Source organism: Pezoporus wallicus, unplaced genomic scaffold (genome assembly GCF_028554395.1).
Source record: "Pezoporus wallicus isolate ANWC-B61680 ecotype Strahan unplaced genomic scaffold, APGP_CSIRO_Pwel_v1 contig_5785, whole genome shotgun sequence".
NCBI lineage: Eukaryota > Metazoa > Chordata > Aves > Psittaciformes > Psittacidae > Pezoporus > Pezoporus wallicus.
This window is the reverse complement of record NW_026641150.1, coordinates 3183843-3203134: the sequence shown is the minus strand read 5'-3', so window position 1 is coordinate 3203134 and position 19292 is coordinate 3183843. Positions and strand designations below refer to the sequence as shown.

Below are 19292 nucleotides of genomic sequence, written 5' to 3'. Positions count from 1 at the left end.
GTAGACTTCCCAAACATGTATGACAGGCATAATTTGGGCTCAGATGACTCCTGGAGCTCATTTTCAGAATTGCTACTTTATGCAATGCCCTATCAGGATTAAATATTAAACAGATTAATACATATGGGAAAGATGAAGCTGTCTCTGGCGCAGGAATTCCGACGTGGGATTCTAATGCTGGAAAAGTTTCAAGGCACATCACCACCAAGGATAATTTTGTGACTGCTGAAGTCTTAGTTCATATTTTCAGTTGTCTGTTGGTTGTTTTCTGTTCCTCAACATTCATGGTAGTTAAAGTACTTGGCAGTTTGCCTGAGAAGTTGATGCCCTTATTTCTTTGTAAAAGATGAATTCAGGTTAGTGTTCTGTAAGTGAACATCAGTATGCAAGAGGACAGAGAGCTGCCAAAGCCACGTAAACACTTCGTGATTTGAGTCCATGTCTTCCTGCATAGTGTCCTGTCTGTCTAGGATGCAGGAGAGGGCTACGTTCTTAGATCTGTTTTAACTGAAGTAAGGCATGTATATGTGTCTTTTTGTCTGTTGATAAGCCAAGGACTTGTCTAAATGAGGACTTTTAAAACTAAGCTTTTTAGAAACCTATGTAGCACAACTACATAGATAATCTTTTCAGCCACTTTAAAGCAGTTATTGATTTATTCCCTTGTAAACTGCCAGAAAACATGCTGAATGAGGAATTGAGCTGCTCATGATTTTGTTTTAAATGCCAGCTGTCTTGTGACTACTAATAAGTATTTTTTTTTCTTAATTGTTTACCTTAATTATACAAGCTGTGGCTTAGACTCATTGCACTAAACTAAGGTAATTAAATTTAGAGTACAGACTTCTAGCATACTGGAAATCCTCTGCTGATATTCTGTGTTGACCCTGGATGGTAGCCATGTGCCCACCAAAGCTGCTGTATCACTCTGCTCCTTAGCTGGATAGGGGAGAGAAAATACAATGAAAGGTTCCTGGGTCAAGGTAAAGATAAGGAGAGATTGCTCACCAGTTACTGTCATGGGCAAAACAGATTTCACTTGGGGAAATCAGTTTACTACTAATAAAACCAGAGTAGAGTAATGAGAAATAAAACCAAATCTTAAAAAAAACTTATTATATTCTCCATATTTACCTGGGAAAATGAAATTCTGAACACCTTAGAAAGAGATGGGAGTCATCTGACTAAAACCAGACACTTTCCAATCCCCCACCAGCTTCTTTTAGAGCCAATGGAAAAACAGATTTGTAGTGCCAGCATGCAGATTGTCCAGCGTATGTGAGATGCTCTCATGATATGAGCTGTGCCCTCTAAGTACCCCCTTATCCCCACTGGTTATGAAAGGAGCCCAAGCTCAGGGATAGGTATGTACTCTGTAGCTCTCTGGAGTCATGAGATGACCCTCACAAGTAGCATACTTATTGGTCCTTCTGTCTTTCAGTCATTTGCTTACTTTTGCGTATAATTCCCTCTCTACTTCAGTGTCTTCATCCTGGATGTTGGGTTTATTTCTTGGTTTATTTCTTAGTTTATTTCTAGTTCCTATAGGCACTAAATGCCATATATCGCTGTAATCACTTGGAATTGTCCAAGAGTGAGTATTTGTTGTGTTTCCATGAAGAGTTGTCCAGTTCTCTGTCAGAGCTTAAGATCCAGTGTTCATCATGTATGGAAAATGCTATTTGGTCTTCATACAGATAATTTGTAGAGCACAAGTATTGGGCTTCTGTGTTCAATTCAAGTGCTTGAAGTAAGGAGTCAGTTTGGGCAAAAGTTTTGGAAAACCTGATATAAAAGGAATCATGCTGTGCAGAGGAAATGGAAATAGAAGACCTAATGTGCTTTGAGCATTATTGAAATAAGACACTTCACTCTGGTAGATGTTTTAACACCGGTTTAAGGTAAGAGAAGGTTTTGCCTTTGTTGTGGCAGAGCACCACCTAAGGTGTCATTCAGTTTGCCTGTGTTTTTAAGTTGTTGCAGACTCAGGGTGTTGATGCTAACAGTGTTAGGTCAGATCCTATGATGTACAGTGAGTGTCTGTATCACCAGGCATAGTTGCTTCTCCCTCCCCTGGTTTGGGCAGCCCCAGGTGAGCCCCATCTCCACGTGATACTGCGGTGGGGCTGTGGGGTGCACTAGAACCCCCCATTTCCCTCCTCCTCAACCCTCCCAGCTTTCAGCACAGCAGAATTTCCAGCACATGGCTCAGACAGGAGCTGGAGCGTGCTCTGCATAGGTCGCTGATCCCCAGGTACCCTCAGTTTGCACCAGCAGCCACATGTAGGTTGAGTCATCATGTTTTCCCTTGGCTGCCATCCTTAATGTTTTCTGCTGTGCTTTGTTGTATGATAATTTGGAGTTTATTTTCCTAGTGCCTGATCAAAAGAAAACAGCAGAAAACATGCAGAGATACCAACAGTGAAGGGTGGATAGCAGCTTGTGTACGTGTCCTGGAAAGAGGGACAGAAGGACAGAGGAATTCTGTGAGGAAATCAGTAATTCCTTTGTCATTTTTGTGTGGTGTTGTCAGATGCCCATGTAAAAAAATGTTCTGCCCGTGCCCAAAGTCTGTTTCTGTGCATGTGCAAGTGACTTCAAATTTCTGCCAATGGTTTATGCTTCCTTATTGAACAGTCATGCTTGCAGTTCAGTTGCGTACTTCTGGTTGTGGGACATCACTCTGTGTTATGGCCACATGTTGCAGAACACTAAGGGTTTTACGCAAGGGAGCAAGCAAATGACATCGCTTTACATAGAGACCCAGAATAGAAGCTTAAACGCTCATATTTGTTGCAAAATTATCCTGACAGTGAATTGATTCTAAAAGGTTGTGGCTGTAAGCTGTATTCTAGATGATGGAACAGCATTTCTGTCAGAGTTCAGTTTAATCATTTGCATTTGCAGGCCCTTTTCCTTAATCCTGGGTCCCGGCATTAACCCAAGCAGTGCTGTGCCTGATGTCAGTTTTTTATTACTTCAGGAAAAAACAGAAACCATGTAAAGAAATAGTTATTAAAATATATTTGACTTTCTGGTCCTTCAGTGTGCAAAAAGAAATAAACTGGAGCCCAGTACATAAACAATATTCAATGGAAAAAAGCATATTAGAGAGCAAAGGACTTTGGTTGTGAAAGGCTATTAAATCATATTCCATTTAACTATGTGCTTAATAGTCTCCAGTAACTCTTTAAGAGCATCTATGTACTGACATACCTGAACAGAATTTGATAATTTTTTGCAAAACTTTAACATTTCCCTTGCAGTCCCTGAATTATATGAGAGGGAGGATATTATCTCTGGCTATTTAAATCCAAGCTATATTCCTAGTGGCTTTTTCTTAACTGAGGACATTCATTTTCTATGTCCATTTCTTTTTTTTTGGAAGCATTTAAGCAGAATGCTACATCTTCCAGTCTAGTAAGCAAATGAATACTTACAGGCTTTTCAGTGATAAAAGGAATACAAGACTATTGGCATAGCTCCAAATAATAACAGTAATAGGCAATAACTATCAGTTTCATTTTTTCCCCTTTTTCTCATCTGTGGCTAATCTTCACTGTTAAATGTTTCTGCCACTTTTTCTAATTAGACAAATCTATTAAGAGGAGTAAATAATAATTAGCAGTAGTTTGTTAAAAGAGCGTGCTGACATGGAAAGATAAGTTTCTTCAAAAGCTGGAGCTATTCTGTTTACATTTGTATTTTTCTAGGTATCAGTGCTAGCTGAGAAACTTTCTTAAAGTGGAGATTCAGTAAATGTCTAGTAAGTTAATAAACTACAGCCTCTATTGATTTGCAGACCATTTAATGTTTCTGTTATGATTCCACAGCTATGACTCACCTGTGAAATCACAGCTAACAGGATTGGATTACTGGAAGGTTTGTGGGTTTGTTTTTGTTGTGGGTTGCTTGGGTCTTTTTAATACTGTCAAAATGACCTCTGTTTGCTGGAAATTTTCTATAATTGATCCAGGCAGGAGGAATATTTGATACCTTCAGATAGAAGATGCAAGGGAGCACCACTCCATGGGCTGCTTCTTCCCCCCCGACATCCCACCGTTACTGTTCTTGGAGTGTCCCTGTGCTTTGACCCCTGACTGGCCTGGGACCTGTCTCTCTCCCCATGCTGTGCTGGCCCAACGCAGATCAGGGCAGGCAGATGGGCCAGCATTCACCCCATACAAGGGTGAATGCCTCAGGTTCCCTGGGCCTGCTTGACTCCCCTCCCCGTCCAGACTGTAATGCCTTAATCAAGGTTACTTGGGCACCATCTTTAAAACTACTGTGTTATAACAGTGTAAGTCTTCATTTGCTGCAGCTGAAAGTTTCTAATTCCAGCTGTCAGCATCAGGCTCAATGGCTCTGGGCAATTCCATCCAACAAGTCTTCCCAAAATGTGGTAAAATTACATTAGAAGTATCTCCTGTTTGTGGTTTCTTAAAGCTATTTCACAGAGAGATGCCAATATGTTTGAAGTACAATCTCATCCTATGGCCAGCTACAAACTTTTGCTCTTCCCTACACAAGTATGGCAACCACAATGCAGAAGGTGACTCACTTGGGGTAAGCTGTAAATCTTTACATACATTTTGTAGTGTTTTATCGGAGGCCGATGTTCAATAGGTTCTAATTTTCTAGTGTTATTTCTCAATTATATTTTCTATGGTGTTTTGGTTGTTATGTTTTTTGTTTTCTTTTTCTCTATTGTTCCATTGTTGCTATTGGTTTCACTAATACAATCCCCAGCAGAAGTAGTAGATAACTATGGTAAGAAGGGATCAAAGGGGGCAGGCTTCAGATGAGTTGATAGATGAAAAGTTACATTCTGAAATGGTAGGAAAAAAGTGGACTTGAGTGTGAAAATTTTTCATGAGAAGTAGTTTGAATATCTTTAAAAATCAACGGCAATGCAAACTTGTGCTTAGATTAGGACTGTAACAATTTTCAAGATTCAAAACCATTAGTTAATTCACATATGTGACATTTTATTGCTTGGTCTCTAACTTTTGTCTGAGTCTAGTACAGACTATTGGAATAGCACGCTAACATCTGTCGAGATTTGCTTTGAACTAAGAAATGGCATGAATTTTACAAAAAAAAACCCAGATAATCTACTTTAACTTGTTCTTATGAAAATTTTAGAGCATGCAATGGTCAAATACCACTGGATCTGCATTAGACTTAATTCTTATGTGCATGTGCACACTGAAGCATTGTTGTTTGCCAAATTTACAATTTGTGGGTAACTTCTGTTCTGCATTCAGTCTGTTTAAGAAATTGCCAGGGGATCTCTTTACACTGACAGGTTTAATCATCCTAATGAAATTATCCAAGCTGTTAGCATGCGGCACAGCAGGCAGCACAAGCGGAGTATCCTGGAGCAGGGATCTGACGTTGTGGTCAGGGGCACTGCCTTCCTCTCCACCTGCGGCAGGAGAGCAAGCACCACGCAGGAGGCTGATGGCCATCCCTGCAGCTAAGCCATCTGCCTCAGTGACAGTTCAGCAGGAGTTAATTAAGCACAGTTCTAGGGTAGGAATTAATATGGTAGGGATGAGGAGTTACAAATTCTGACCCTTAATGAAAGGGTAGAGTATTGACGTGGTATTTGGGTGTGTTCTATATGTATGTCCCGTGCACTAACTATGGTGCACAAAGCAGCTTTTCAATTTAAGTCTTTGTAACAAATCCAAGCAGTTTGCCTAAGTTTATCCAAACTACCAAATTTTGCTCTGGTTTTGATCTGCTCAGTTTTCAAAGAGAGAACATGTGGTAGTGTGAGAGGGCTGAGGACCAGAAACACTGTGATGACGCTGAGGATTGCTTTACTGTGTGTGCTTCTTAAAACTGAAAGTGTATTTCTATTTAATATCCTTGTGAGAGGCAAAAACTGCATCAGAGGAGTAGGATGAAAGACTGCCAGATAAATATGCCAGTCAGGATTTAAATGGGCTTTTTCTAATGGGTAGAAAGCAGGTTGTAAGGAAATACAAAGCCATAGCTTAATATTGTTTGTGATGGGAGCAGTAGATGTATCACCATCTGGTTTGCTCTATATAACAGTTTTTCTCTACTGGTCAGTGCATCAAGGGGTGTTTAACAAGGAATTTGAGCATGAGAATGAGTTTTACAAGTATTAATATCTTTTCTGGGGTTGGGGCACTCAGACCTTTGGGAAAGAAATATTAATAGTAGATACAAGCAAGTAATGGCCTCTTACTATGCTGTAAGTGTTTCTTCCTACCAACAACTAAATAAGAGTTGTGCCTTGCAGAGGGTTGTGTGTTCATGTACTAAATATTTGCTCAGTTAATGTGTCTAGAATACTAAACTTAGAGTTAGGATAACCTTCAGCATCCAATGATATTTTTCCAGTGCATAGTCCCAGCAGTCTGGGTCTCCCTGGATTTATCTCCCAGACTGCTTGCTGTTGTGAACCCTGTAAAATTAATATATAATATATATATTGATATAATATATCAAGGAATTCTACTTATTGACTATATACTATGCAAAGAAAAGCACCTTCTCCTGTAATTAAGGCTGCAACCTGATGATTTCATTTGAAAACCCAGTTCTTGTATTATGAGAAACTCTAAATAATCTTCCGCCATCCAACTTTTCACATTTTCTGGGGTTTTTAACTCCATTTTCCTTTTCTAATGTGCCCTGATGTTTGCTTTTCTAAATGCTGCTGAGGATTGCTGCTGAGTGGAAGTGGTTTGCATAACTCTCTTTGCAGAGCAGTAAGTCAGTCAGAAACAATCACTGTGTATTTAAAGCTAGGGCTGGTTTTCTCCACATATGGCAGTTTACATCAGTATTGCATTTCATCTACTCAGTGAGTGTTTCATGAGGTTGCTCTGCAGTACTTCACAGTTAGCTTTTGTTGATTTGGAGTTATTCAGTGTAGTATAATCAGCAAAATTCACTCATTGCTATCTCTTCCAGACAATCTGTTAATGTGATGAATAACCCAGGGCCTAGCACAGATCCATAGGGGACTTTGCTGGCCACAGTTTCCAATGAGAAAACTGTTTTCTCCTGTTCTTTATTTTCTGCCTCTAATCAATTATTTATCTATGTGAAAACTTCTGTTATTGTAAGGCAGCTTACTATCCTGGGCTAGTCAAAGTTTTTTTGGAAATCCAAGTAGGCTTTATTGAATGTATCATCCCTGCCTGCATGGCACTGCCAAGGACTTCTAATGAATTAGTAAGGCATGGCTTCCCTCATGCTAGCCATGCTGGCTTGTCCCAACATGTCATACCTCTGTATACATCCACTACTATGTTCTCTAGTGCAATTTCCACCAATCTACTACTGCAGAGTAGACTTGTCTGCTAGATGAAATACACTGCAAAGGATTTCTGTCTGCATCATTTACAAACTATGTCTTAATGGATGTAGCAAAAGATCTCCTCTTCTGAGGTCCTTCTGAAGGGTTAATACTGCTTCTCCTCACTGCACATCCTTTAGCAAGCAAAGTCATCATGGGTAGAGGTAGGTGCAGCCTTCTCTACTGTTTCATCCCACCTTCATAGCACGTGACGTTGTTGGATTGTAAAACTCCATAAGAACATGTTGGCCCAAGGGCCATGTAAAGACTGATCTACGTATTTTTTACACTGCATTTATATTATCAGATATGACTAGTTATTGACCAGTTAATAGCTAATTATTATAACAAACAGTTTGTCCACTAGACCTTATGACGGAAAATCGACTCCGAAGAGTAAATATTTCTAGTGTGTTCCCTCCCTAGGAATAGTAACTGATGAAAAAAGCAGAGAGTAGAATCATTTTAAAATCTCTAGACATATACCTTTGTTATTAAAAATGAGCAGTTACATTCAGTGAAAAAGCACAGGCTTGTAGGAGGGAAGTTAGCTAGGTGTGCTGTGGTGGAAGCTTGCCTCTGGCAGATGATGTAATGATGTAATACACTGTAATTTCACCTCTAACCTTGCTTGGTACTATACCCTGTATGTAGGAAAACCCTGAGACTACAGGCTATGTATTACATCTGTGCAGATGCTCAGCATGAAGGAGGGTCCTGGGGATCTGTGCCTGTTTGGAAAGCAAAAGGGCACTCCTGGCTGGAGATGGGGGCTCTGGAAGACAGTGTGAGTATGGACATATATGGACATGGGGCTGCTGCAGTGGTGCCCTGGGAGCATCCTCCTACTATGCTAGCACTGTACACCCATCCATCCCTGCTTTCACAGGCTCACAAGCCCCAAAGATTTCTCCCGAGATGTTGCTGTATAGGAGCTCCATCTAGTGCTGACATTATATTTTATTCTGATTCCTTATGGCAGCTGGATAAATACACTGATAAGGAGGCAGCTGATTTAGGAGGCTGAATTTGCAAGTGCTAGCCTGCTGTCCAGAATGCAGAGGGATCCTGCATAACGAACGGAAAATGAGAGCAAAATTAATATTCAATTTTGGTTTTGGGTTTGTTTTTTGGTTTTTTGTTTTGTTTTGGTTTTTTGTTTATTTTGCGGGGGGTTTTGTACTATGCTGGTATCATTGAGATACAAAAGGGAGTTCTTTGCTATATTTATACCACTAGGAGTAGTTGGCTGGTTGGTTGATGGATAAACTTATTAATAACAGCAGAAAAGCATAGTACTACTCAGTGATACATATTAAGTTACAAGATATAGCTAAGAATTAAGGTCACCATTAAAGCACAATGTATGTGTATTTAAAAATTCAGCAACGGGGGAAAGAAAGAATAAACCAAATAATTCTCTATTATTAAAAGTAATACATATTGTCTGTATTGAAGATATCGCCAAACACAGAAGGAAGGGAATGGAGAGAGGAAACAGAAATGACTCTTGAGAAAAGAGCAGGAAAGGTTTACTGAACAGGGCCAGTAATGTTTGCTGTCAGATTTGTCCCAACAGGATTGAATGCAACAGTGATTTTGCAGTGATTTCTTTCAAGTGCAGAGTTAAACTGTGACTCCCGTTAGAGTTAAGCAGGAAGGGAATTCTTTAGGGAAAGGAATGATTGCCTTCTCTAATGGACTCATGACTAGAAGTCATCTATGCAAAAGAAACAAATAATTACAGGCATTAAATAAATAGCTACTGTTGCATTTATGTCTATTCAAAGTGAATTGCTGATATTTGAAGTAGCCTGTATTTTTAAAGCTGAGACCGCCAGCATTTAAAAACTGGCTGTAACTACTAATATGTAACAAATGATTGTAGTGAACATTTTCTCTATTTCAAATAAGTAGAAATGTTTCTAATGCCTTAAAGATCCAAAGAAAATGGTGTTATGACCACTAACACGTGGGAGCATTCAATGAATAAATCACCAAATGCAAGAATATTTGATTGCTTTTACTGTATGTTCGATGCCTATTATAAACATTTAATAGGCATATCCAAATATACCCAGTAATGTTTTGGGAGCACATCCCATTCTCAGCTGCTTCTGTCAGTTACTGAAGCATCCATGCACTTCTCTACAGTTTGTATCATTTATATTGGCACTGAATTTATCAGGAGCTGCTGTATTCACACTGTGATTTGCTATATCAGAGGTTAATTTATTATGATTTGTTTATTCGCTAAAGTGTAGATACTGAGCTGTAAAGTTCAAGCAAGTCGGGCTAGTATTGGCTGTTTGTCCACCAAGCCCAGTGCTCAGTTTCAGTCTATTCATCTTAATTCTGGAAAGTCCTCTAGGTTCAGTGGGCTTTCTTTTCAATTCTGGAAATGTTTGGGGACTTCTGCCAAAATCTGTTGAGAGCCGGATTTTGGTTTATAAATTGTGTATCTCTTTTCGTTTGTGAGGGAAAAGTTTAAAGTGAGTAATATTCTGGGGGGAAGGAGCAGGGAAGGAAGAGCAGCCACAGGCCCCTATGTCTGCCATTCTCCACACCTGTTTGCATCCCTTTGAATATTCAATTGTGCTTCTTACCTTAAAAACTGAAGAAACAAAACAAAACCCACAAAACCAAAACACCTACCTATTGTAAAATTCCATATTCACAATCTCTCACTTGTTTCTCCAACTTGCTCATTGGATGCTGCTTTCCCACTAGCACTAGCGGCTGTGGAAGTTGTTAACCAACTTGACTAATATAACTGTGTTCTGTTAGCTTAGCTGAGTTTGTTTCATTCTGGGCTGCCTGTCCCAGACTTTGCAGGCTGATCAACATTCTCACTGCCATTTGTGGCAGTGTCACACAAGAAGAGGAGATATAAACTGGAGACTATAAATGAGATAGGACTTGACTGTCTTCACTGTAGGAGTTAAGTGTGTGTTTTGAGACTTAGAGCTAATAAGAAAACCAGAATACTTCTTTATTTTCTTTAACAGTTATCAGGTTTTGTTCTTTCTTCCCATGATGCTGTGCCCCTCAGTAGTTTCTGATTTTTTGCAAAAGTGTATATGTTGTGAGGAGGTCAGTGATCAGGTCAACAGATGACGGAAATGCCACCCCCCCCCCCTTTTGCCAGATGAGTCAGCTTTTGAAAGTTTCTGCTTTTATCATCGTAATATTCTGACCTCCTCACCTGCAAGGAAGTCTCTGAAGGCAGCAATCTCTGTGGTGGAAATGGCTGTATTTTTGTGGAATAAATGCATTGACTTTAAGGTAAGCATAGCCCAGGAGTTTTCCTTATCAGTATTAGCAGTAACTAATACCTAAAAGATGGAATCAAAGCTGATGATAGCACAGTTTGTTCCATGTGGACTCTCAAAGTCTCCAATGCTGTGGCAGGTGTTAGGTAAGGTACTTTGATCCAGAGCTGATAAAATTTCACCTGAAGATTAAGCTACCATTAGAAAGAGATCTTGTTGCGTTTTTTTTTCCCCTCTTGCTGCTTCCAAACCTGCCTTGTGAATACTAGACCTACCAGTTGTATTGCATGCAGAGTCCATGAGGAATGATGCTGGGATATGTTTTCAGAAAGGTTTCTAAGGAAACACAGAAGTGCATATATGTTGGAAAGGGCATGTCTTTTAAATTACTTAAATTGTTTATGTTGCACTTTGATTTGTGGGTTTTTTTTTTTACTTCCGTAAAGAACTTACAGACATGCTCTCATTTAAATTCAGCAAAGTTACTTCCCTAGAAAATAGCACTGAGTCACTGATCAAACTAGTTTTGTATAATTCAGTAACATATTTATGTAATACCATTCAGCAGCACAACTTGGAATTAAACTTGAAACCGTAAAATTGAGCTAGTAAGAGCCTTCATTTGAAAAGAGCTTTTACCACGTTGTTCTATGTTTACCTCTAAGTCCTTGGGAAGTGTGATGAAGGACGGCAGCCAGAAGAAACAGCAGAAGAATACCTTAGCATACGATTCCCCAGTATTCCCAGTTTGGGGTGCATATAGTCACAAAAAACTTTTCTTCCTTTTGCATCTTATCACTGTCTCATAGTACCACAGAGAATGTTAGCATATTCTCCACCTAACAGAGCAGCAGATTTAGGAGCTGAAGCCTGAGGGACTAGGGGGAAGGGAATGTACCTGTGTTAGAACATACAACATTTCTGAGAAACCTACCTGCTTCCCGTGTGCCATGATTTAAGCCCAGGCCATAAATCAGAACCACGCAGTCCACCCCCCCACCTCCCCCCCTCTTTCTTCCCCCCACTCCCGGAGGGATGGGAAGGAGAATCGAAAGAATATAACTCCCATGGGTTGAGATAAGAACAGTCCAGTAACTAAGGTATAACACAAATCACTGCTGCTGCCACCAATAATAATAATGTTAAAGGAAATAACAAGGGAACAGAATACAACACCTCACCACCACCTGCAGACCAATACCTTGCCCCACTCCAGCAGTGCACTCGCCCTTCCGTGTAACTCCCAGTTATATCCCAGGCATGATGTGCTGTGGTATGGAATACCTCTTTGGTCAGTTTGGGTCAGGTGTCCTGTCTCTGCTTCCTCCCAGCTTCCTCTCCTCCCTGGCAGAGCATGAGACTCACAAAGTCCTTGGTCAGAGTAAACATTACTGAGCAATAACTAAAAACATCGGTGTTATCAGCACTGTTTCCAGGCCGAAAGTCAAAAAACACAGCACTGCACCAGCTACTAAGAAGGAGAAAAAAAATGACTGCTACTGGTGAACCCAAGACACCGTGTTAAGTGTTTACCAATAAGGCATTTCTAAGTGGAGATCAGAGCATGTTTCCTCTATTCCTGCAAATGTCCTTTCAGCTGCTTCTCGCTGTATCTCCAAATTCACTCTTCACCACTGCAGGGTGGCCTGGCTTCAACAGGAGTGGTGCCTCTTGAAAACCTCAGTTTGTTGCCAGGGAGGTACCTGTAAGCAAGAGGTTTGATGAACTGATAGCCAGAATCCCTTCTTCTCCCTGTTGCACAAGAGGTCCTGGACAGACCTGTGAAATACAGACCTTCGTGTTTGTGGGTGTGAGAGTGTGAGTGAATGACTTACTGTGAGTGGGTAAAATCAGCCTGGATGGGGATTGCGTGCAATAAAATCATCTTGGCCTTTTCTGAGCAATTTGATTTAGTTTTCCTGCTTTAATGTCATGTGGAAGAAGGAATGCCATTGCATTCCTCCAAGGTCAGTGTGCCTAAGCTTACTGCTAGCTTCTTTTCATTGCCCTTCATCTTTGGGAACCAGAATGCAGTGCAGGATATCATTATGTCATGCAAGTGTGATGCTCCAAGACTCTAATCATGATGTAGGATAATGACCTTCAGGAGATTTAACAGGGCAAATACACTTAAATTCGTAGTCAAAACATCCAGTGTAGACGGAATCTCTGGGACTCAGTTTATGATAACCTACAGATGATTGGCAAGCTGCATCCTATTTCTAGTTACTGCATCAGTATGCAGTGTAAACCAGCAAAAACTAATACGAAATGTTGTGCTCTTAGCTGGGATTCACAGGGACAAAGCATAATGATTTGCTGTGTCCTTCACAGCATATTTTCTGCTGTGCTGCCAGGAAGATCTTTAAATGAAAGTAAATAGTAGGTAACGACTCAGATGATAGTCCTATAAATGCATGCCTATCCTGGTTTACAACTTGAAATTGAGTTTCTTGCACTGCAACTAATTGCTGTGCAGGAAAGGCTTTTGCCTCACATCCAGCTTGTCTCAAAGTCACTTATTTCCATGGTTAATTTTTTAATAATTATTTGTTTCTGTAATTCAATCTGCAGTGGATTTTTATGTCATTTTCCAGTACTGCTCAGTGAGAACCTCAGCTTTGTTCCTGTATTTGCATGAAATGTTGGAAGAACAAATTACATTTCTCACTGTAATTGACTCCTGTGGAGTTACTTGGCTAGGTACCAGCTCAAGACCCTAAATATTTGTTGGAGGCAAATTCTGTTTAGATTTTCAATTCCTGAACTTAATTTTGTTTCAATTTTAGAAAGCATTACTCATTTCAAATCCATATACACAGTCAAGCCAGTCATAAATGCTATTGCAAAAATAAGACTGAAATGCTTGCATAAAGCATTGTGCTTAGCTTGAAATTATAATTAGCTTTTTCCTTTTTATAACTTAAATAATTTTTAAATTATTTTCTGGTTAAGACTATGGAGATCACATTCAAATCTTTTCCTCTGCCATAAGTCTAAAGTTTTTAATTGCTTTTTATTTTAAAGCTGAGATTCTCACAAATTCTTATGACTGCAATAGATAGGGTGTAAAATAGAATACAGATAACTGTAAAGACCACAACAGTTAAATGCATATGACACAAGTCTGATAACGCAGAAATAGTAGGCACAATGAAAAGTGAGAAGTTGTATTCTACTTTATCTAAACTGGATTACAAGAAGGGTGAAAGGGAAGACTGAAAGTGTGGAAAAATTATGAAGATCATACTGAGTGCTATTGAAAAGCATGTAGAGGACAAGGCAATAATCAGGTTTTTGTTGGCAGCTCATTCACTAACTTACACACCTGATCCCTGTTTTTAACTTTCATCCAGTGTCAAACTAAATACTGAATACAAAACCAGGTTTTGCCTTCGTTAGGAAATAATCTTGTTTCAGTCCAGCAAATTAGGCCTATGTATCTGCTGCAATGCATCAAATGAGAGTGAGCTTTAAAAAACCCAAAAACCAAAACCCCACTTTTTAAAATTAAAAAGCTAAGGGTATTCTTAGCAAATGGTGACATTGGAGCTGATAACCTACCATGGTATTGGAACAGAGTTGTTTCTTGATGGACATTCTGTTTTGGTTTTGTCTATTCCTGATTTCTGTGTTAAGATGAAAGACCCTTGGTTGGGTAGAACTGCAGTGTTGGGGTGCAGAGGGTCCCAAGTTTGTGTACCCTGCACAAAATCACACAAAGCAGACAGAGAGGGTTGTCATGGCCCCTGTTGTTTAGGTTCTTCCTCCCTGGGTAATAGGTGTTTTTATTACTTGCAGCCACTGCAATGGAATGTATCTCACTGTGGGGAAGAAGCTACTTGTTTAATTTTTGTTTTGGTTTTGGCTCTTCACTGCAGCCTTTTTTTGTCTTTCAAAGTACTGGTTTCATTCTTTCAAAATATTGTAATTTTTCTTAAAAGTTAGCTGGGCTTCATTAACTTTAAGTACATGAAGAACATTGAATTATTCTAATATCTCTTCTAGGCTGCCTTCTCAGTGCTTTCTTTTCCCCTTGTTGTCTTGAAATCATTAGAACTCAAAGCACAGTGGTGTTAATTTCAGTGCTTATTAAGAAGTTCAAGTATAGCACAGATCTTGAAGTCTTACTATGACAAAAAGAAAAATGTTTTTTTTTTCCCTAAACTTTTGTGGCCTGGGATTCCATATGTCACAGTTATTGTCCTCCAGAGAAAAATGTAGTTTACGTCATTTCAGTGGAACTCAACAATAAAAGGTGAATAAAGATGAAAAGGCTCCAGCCAAGATGTGTAATTAAGAGTCTCCTTTTTCTTCTGCATAGAGAAGAAAAATGATTTGCTATAATCTAAAGGCAACTTTTGTGGTTTTGTCTGCTAATATTTGATTTATTCTTTACTGGCATCAGCATGGTCCTAATTTAATAACTAAGTATTAATTTTATGTCAGTTAAAGAGGCTTTTTCTTTGTCTCAAAGCAAACAATCTTGCATTCATGGGTAGTTATCTTCAGATCTACTTCATAAAGCTGTCCATCATAAATACCAGTGTGAGAAAAGATGAGCGTCTTTTTTCTATTGGCCAACAGGCAAAAATACGAGGAAGTGTAAACAATGCTATAAATTGTGATCATACACACCATAAGAAGCTGCTGCACAGCAGCACAGCTGCAGGGTTGAGCAGGCGTTGCTCAGACTTGACCTGGGAGCCCAATGGCTCAAGCAGCCACCCAGGAAGCAGGGCCCTGAGCTAGAGAAGTTTGACCACACTATTTGGGTTTTCTAGGCAAAACTGTACCTGCAGGACTGAAGGATATTCTCGGCCTGAAGGTACATCTCACCTGCCATCTCCTCAAAATAGGGACATAATGCCCTCTGTTGCCATCGGAGGTAGAGCAAGAATAATACAGGGTTGCTATAGAGCATTCAGCTGGGAGGGGAGAGATTTCTTGTTGCCAAGACTGTTTTCTATTAGTGCATGACAGTCTCATCTAAAATGCAGAAATATTGAGGCCTAAGTTTCAGTATAAAATCTGGAATTTTGCCTTAGGTACCTACATGAGCTAAAAGCTTTTGATAGTGAGAAGCTCTTTAGTTGAGCAGATAAAAGCATGGGAAGTGGCAATGCTCAGAAAGTGAAGATAAACAAGTATGGGCTGGAAGCAAGAAGAGAATGGTAGATTCTTTGTTCCCAAGTCTGTATTTCAGAACCTGCTATTTTATTTTATTTTTATTTTTTTTCTATATTGACATATGTGTTTAATGCAGGAATTACGGAAGCGGGCTTTCGAAACTATGTAATGTAGGAAATCAGATTAGATGAGGGATAATCAGAAAGTCTATTCTGCCTCTAAAATAGTCTAGCTTTAAAAAAGCTTTTAAATTACACTCTTAAAATGTGTAACTCAGTTGCATTTAGTGGACCTGTGTCATTTTACAGCTCTAAGTGTATCTACTTTTAAAAGAAGTCTGACTTCCCTGTAATATACAGTGGGCTTTTATAACAAGAAAGATGTTTTCTTCATCAGGACCTGCCTTCTCCTCACACCTTTTGCCTTCTCTTCCCCTGAGAAATAAGGCATCCTATTGCAGCAAGCAGTACTTTCATTCCCCCTGGGTCCTCTGCCATAACCAGCTCTGCACAGAGTAACTGCAAATTGCTGTCAAGATGGCAGGAATGTGCCTGCATCCAGCTAATAGGAAAGGAGTCACTGAATTTTAGGGGGGAGAAGGAAAATGCTGTGCCTGGGGAGAATCCTCTCCTGTGCCCTTTGTGTGGGGTGTTTTGCCTCGGTACAGGCTAGCCTAGCACTATCACCTCTATTCTATGCCTAGGAAGGAGCTACAAGAAAAGCTGACAGTTAAATGGGGAAAAAATGGAGTACAGCTATGAATTCCTCTGAAGATCACCTTTTCTGTTAACAGATTTGTTGGAAGGTTTGTAGAGGGAGTCAGGACCTCAAATCTTGGAAGAGAGAGTAGAAATGTCCTACTAACCAGATTTTTGAATCTTCGATTGTAAGATATAACTGGTCTGGCAGCTAGGGCTCAATTTTAACTTAAATAACTTTTAAACTTGATTATATGGTGCACATGTAAATAAAGTTATGACCTGCTGTATCACAGTCATGCCAAGGGTTGTTTGTTGTTTCCATATCTGAGTGGTGAGAACTAAAGATATATCCAGCTGATGGGGCATTTGTGCAAAAGCTTCTTTCATTTTGGGATTCCCAATCTTGAATTGAAAGCTTTTTGCATGTATAAAAGTCAATGCAATATTTGAAAATGCTCATGGATGTTAAAAATTGAATATTTCTTAGCAAGGGAATCTTTCAACGTTTTATTAGTTCATGTGAAAATGGATTTCCCTTGGATAATAGAAAACCAGCTAAATCTGGGAAGCTGCTTTTAAAAGTCTGAAGTACAAAAATCTTCCAATATAAGATAAATGCAAGTTACACAGAATTTGACACAAGGGATAGAGCAACCAAATCCTGCAAGGATTTAAGCATACAGAATAATGTAAATAGTTTTTACTGTTGCTTCAAATACGTAATAACCAGAAAAGCATCTAATTTCTTAGGGTTTAAGATGGATGCCACATGAAATAATGAATAATGAAAGTAAGCATTTAAATTGCTTGATTCATTGCAGGCATTGTGTCCCTGATCTCCCTGGCTGTCCTGTCCTACGAACGCTACAGCACACTCACCCTGTGCAACAAGCGCAGCGCTGACTACCAGAAGGCATTGCTTGCAGTTGGTGGTTCATGGATTTACTCCCTGGTCTGGACTGTGCCCCCTCTGATTGGTTGGAGCAGTTACGGGGTAGAAGGGGCAGGTACAAGCTGTTCAGTGCGCTGGTCCTCGGAGTCAGCAAAGTCCACATCCTATATCATCTGTCTCTTCATATTCTGCTTGGTCATCCCTGTGATGGTCATGATGTACTGCTATGGTCGCCTCCTTTACACTGTCAAACAGGTAAGCAGCTGAGTGTTACCGATAGTGCAAACTGTTCTGAGGTGTATGTTCCATTTCCCCTCTATCAAATTTGGAAATATTGATGATAGCAAAACAACAAATCATAATGAAATTATAAAGGCCACAGCCTCAAGAAAGCGGCAGGAGGTCTTCACCAAGCTTTATAGTTCTCCTGAAGATCCAGTCAGAGCCGCTAGATGAATATCCATATAGATACTGATTTTGTGTTTTGGAAATACAGTGTTCTAGGAAAACCAGCACATCTGGGTGAAGGTTGCATTTGTATAGAAGCCAGTACATGTTTACCTGCCTATGAATAAGGCATCCAAGAAAACATTTCTTCCTGGTTTTGGATGATGACATTTTAATCATTTCTGCTCTTAATCTGTGGACTCCTAACTCTACTGTAATGCAATTCTACTGCAGTTTGCAGAGTTATCCTAAGGATCAGCTTCTCCCTGTAATTCTAGGCCACATTTAAAAGTTTCCTTAAATACTACTGCTACTACAGTGACAGTTCTCTGACTGGTTTAAGGTTCACCGCAGATATTCCAAAATGAATGTTCCAAAAGACCTTGACGGGGGTGTGGTATTGTGAAGTTTGAATACTCTTGGGGCAGTAATGAAATGATTTAATGATGAATAATAAGAATGAGTGTAGAGGTGATGTCTAAAAAGCAATTCTCTTAAATGTTCAGATTAATTAACTAAAGGTGTTAAATGGGAAAAGGAAAAAAAAGGGGGGATCAGTAAATCCCTGAACAGAGGCTCTCATACAGAATTAAAGTGGATGTAGTTTACTTTTGATTAGTCATAAGGAATTAAGGTTGTGCGCTTTGCATGATTTGTCAAAACTTTCAAAACACTTGAAGACCAAATGGGAAATCTTTTCCTGGTTGAGTACTGAGGGGAGCAGTAAAATCCCTTTGATGAATCACACATTCGTAATCCTCTTAATGCTGTGCAATAGTAATATGGAAAAAAAAAATCATTCCAGTAAGCCATTAAACTGAAGTTGAAGACCATATCTGGTCCCTGGGCAGCAGTATCCTTTGCCATTACCTTAAAGAAAAGAGCAGCATCTTGGAACATGTCCTACTAAAAATATGCAGAAGATTCAACTTTATTAAACTTTTTTCTCTTCTTTCCTTCAGCCTTCACTCCTTTTCCTGGCAACAGCCATCACAACACATGCAAATATTTGTATGGGTGAAGCTCTTGTGGCATGTTCTTTAGCTTCTAGTTCTAAATGTAGACTTGTGTTTATTCACTTTTTTTTAATTTTGTTTTAAATTTAGTAGTAATTGCACCAATCTGCCTAATGGGTCTCAAAGTTGTGGCAAACATGCTGAGGGAACAAAGTATCATAGGAAAGATACAAGCAATCTATAGCCATTTTGTATTTAGACATGAAGACTGGGTAGGCTTGTGTTGCGGTTTAACCCAGGACAACTGGGTGGAAGACGAGGGTGACTGGGGGAAAAAATAGGAGAAGTAATAGCATTTTCCACAATCCTGCCTTCTCCATCCTCCATGTGCTTTCCAGAGTGACCTGGAAGTCTCTGGGATGCTGAGGTTAGAGGGTTTGAGAAATTTTGTAAGTGGTGGAAGTGAAAAAGAGCTAAACCCAATCTTGCCTAATCTTCTGGAAAAGCAGGGAAATAATGCATGTTAAATGCAGAGGAAGTCCAGTGAGGATT

At 39.6% G+C, this 19292-nt stretch overlaps 1 protein-coding gene across 1 annotated transcript in view; it reads left to right on the top strand.

Moving 5' to 3' along the window:
- LOC130606165 (opsin-3-like) overlaps nucleotides 1-19292 on the top strand; it is an 80784-nt gene that overhangs the window by 6724 nt on the left and 54768 nt on the right. Inside the window, exon 2 of the mRNA XM_057422230.1 lies at nucleotides 17267-17592. Within this exon, the coding sequence (XP_057278213.1) occupies nucleotides 17267-17592 (326 nt within the window). The remainder of the gene's footprint in view (nucleotides 1-17266; nucleotides 17593-19292) is intronic.